Raw genomic sequence first — 2613 nt, 5'->3', positions numbered from 1 at the left:
GAGCCAATCGTTACGTATTTGCGGCTGGACGGGCCTGTGGGTTACCAATTTGAGAACCCCGGGTTGATGCTCAGCACGCCTTCCGAGGTGGCTGTCGCCTGCTGATGAATGACATAGAGTGAGGCTAACTTATGTGGCACAGATGTAACAGAGATGCCGACTGGGCTTCCCTCTGCAGAAAGATCTAAGATCCTACTGTTGGAGATGTAACGTTTAGATATGACGTTTAGGGCCCATCCCTGGAGCTCGAGTTAAGAGGGCTCGATTTATGCCACATCATGCCCCGCTTCCTGTTTACAGATGGGGAAACTGAGGTAAAGAGCCTTGGCCGTGGGTTGTGCACTCACACCATGGTCTCAGGACTCCCAGCTGGGGTCTGTCCCTTCTCCCCCCTCAGCCCCTGCTCAGGAGTGGCCTCCAAGCTGGGATGTAGCTTGATTTATGCCCCACTTTGTCAGGCTCACGCCTGGGCTGCCAGGAGAGGTGCTAAGTGGGACACAGCCCAGGCAGGGAGGAGCAAAGAGAAGGGGGAGAACAGCTCCTCAGACGATCTGGCCCTTGTCGGGGGAGCTAATATCAGTGACACCCAAGTGTTTCCAGTTCTCAGCCCCCAGGGTGGGCAGAGGCCTTGGGCAGGGAGCAGGGAGTTTCTCAGGCCCTGGAGGGTGGGTGAGGTCAGGAGCACCCAGGGAAGCCCCTTTCTCTGCCTCTCTCACACCTGTTCTTCCTTTGCAAGAAAGGAGGAAGTCACGGGCTGATGCCTAAGGCTAAAATTACCCTCGAACATGGCGGGAGGTCCTCGGTGGCCTTAGAGGTGGTTCAGGGTTCCAGATGAGCGGATGGGGGAGGAGCCTCTCCCTCCAAGAAGCTCTAGGTACCCAGCCCCTGGCAGGATGCACTGTCAATGCAGAGGTGGCCCAGGGAATTGGCACACCCCTGGGGAGGGTATTGTTTCCTGTGAGAATACAACCCCTAAATAAACACTAGAACACATTCTCAGGCTAAACATAGCTGGGTGAGTGTGAGAGGCGAGTGGGGAGTGGTTTGGGGGGAGCCAGATGCACCCAGGATGGCGGCACACTCTCTCCTTGAGTTCCCTCTGCTGGAGCTGGGGGAACTAGCCTTACCGGCAGTTGGCCAGGCGTGGGACACACACGGATAGGCACCACACTTTACAGTTTGTAGTAGGCAGAGGCTGGGGCTGGGGGTGCACATGAGACAGGCTCTGCAGCCAGCCGAACGGGGTTCACTACTGAGCCTCAATTTCCTCATCCGGAAAATGGAGATAGTGGCATCTACGTGGGATGTTTGCGATTAAACAGGGATAGTTCAGGCTTAGTTTCTGACACTCAGTGAGTGTCAGAAACAGTAGCTAGTGCTGCATGCAAGGGAGAGTGGTGGAGAGCTGAGAGTTCAAATCCTGCCTGGGCTCAAATCTTGGCTCTGCCACTTACAGCTGTGTGGCCTTGGGCAAGTGACCTTCCCTCTCTGGGCTTCAGTTGTCTCTTCTGTAAAAGGGATATATAATACCTCCTAGGATTAGAAGTAAATAAATAAATGTACGGAGAAATATCTGGCCCGCTGCTATTTATTATCATGAACTGTAGATCTGGGTTTGAATCCTGCTTCCTTTATTTATCAGCTGTGTGACCTTGGACAAGTCGCTTGACATCTCTGAGTTCTGCTTCCTCGTCTATAACATGGGAGTAATGTTTAATGTCGGTGCTTCCTTCACGGGGCTGTGCCCTTAGCCGAGTCCTCAGTAAAAAGCAGGCTCTGAGGATGTTTGGTTAAATCTAATCACGTAAGATCCGTATTATTACGACATTTCCCAGGTGGAGACACTGAGGCCCAGAAAGGAGAAGCCTCCTTGGCAGCCCAGGGCGGCCTCCCGACCCATCTCCCATCTTCCTTCCCCGTGCGTCCCCAGCGTGTAGTCCTTGCTGCCTCAATCTCCCCGGCTGGGAAGTGGGTTTTAGAAGCCTCCTCTCACCAGCGGCTTCTCTCGGCAGGATGTGAAGCACCTGGCCGTAAGTGGCTTTCTCTTCCTGCGGTTCTTCGCGCCCGCCATCCTCACGCCAAAGCTGTTTGACCTCCGGGACCAGCACGCAGATCCCCAGACCGGCCGCTCACTGCTGCTGCTTGCCAAGGTGCCAGCAGCAGAGTCCCCCATCTTGGGTGCTCTTAGCCGGGGTAAAGCCTGGTAAGAAAAGAGCTGGGAGGACAGTCCCACGGGAGACCCCAATGAGACCCAGAGAAACCTGTGTCTGAAATACCACGTGGGCTTCCTGAGTGTGAAGGCATTCATTATGCTAAGTTCTTTTGAAACAAAAACCTTACCCTTCCAGAAGGAAAGTGGGGAGCAGGCTAGTAGTCATTTACACCTTTGTGTGAATTAGACCATCCTTTGCAAAGTGGCCACGTTTTGAGGTTCTGATGGGCTCCGGTGTATGTCTGATCAGATCAGACAGTCCCCGGGCGGGGGGGATTTGGGCTCAGGAGGGAACAGAATAATAAGGGCCCTGGGGTGCATGTCTGTCCACGGGGAGGGACAGGTATTGCCCAAAGCAGGTGCTGCAATGAGTCTTCTTTTGTGGAGTTCTGATCTGGGAG

The 2613-nt window shown here is 54.2% G+C and overlaps 1 protein-coding gene across 1 annotated transcript in view; it reads left to right on the top strand.

Annotated features, from left to right (window-relative positions):
- The window catches only part of RASAL1 (RAS protein activator like 1), a 23444-nt gene that overhangs the window by 15082 nt on the left and 5749 nt on the right, over positions 1-2613 (top strand). The window contains exons 15-16 of the mRNA XM_023528155.1: positions 2013-2203; positions 2318-2370. Coding sequence (XP_023383923.1) covers positions 2013-2203; positions 2318-2370 — 244 coding nt within the window. The remainder of the gene's footprint in view (positions 1-2012; positions 2204-2317; positions 2371-2613) is intronic.

This window comes from Pteropus vampyrus, unplaced genomic scaffold (assembly GCF_000151845.1).
Source record: "Pteropus vampyrus isolate Shadow unplaced genomic scaffold, Pvam_2.0 Scaffold23, whole genome shotgun sequence".
In the NCBI taxonomy this organism is placed as follows: domain Eukaryota; kingdom Metazoa; phylum Chordata; class Mammalia; order Chiroptera; family Pteropodidae; genus Pteropus; species Pteropus vampyrus.
This window is presented reverse-complemented; position numbering and strand designations above follow the sequence as displayed.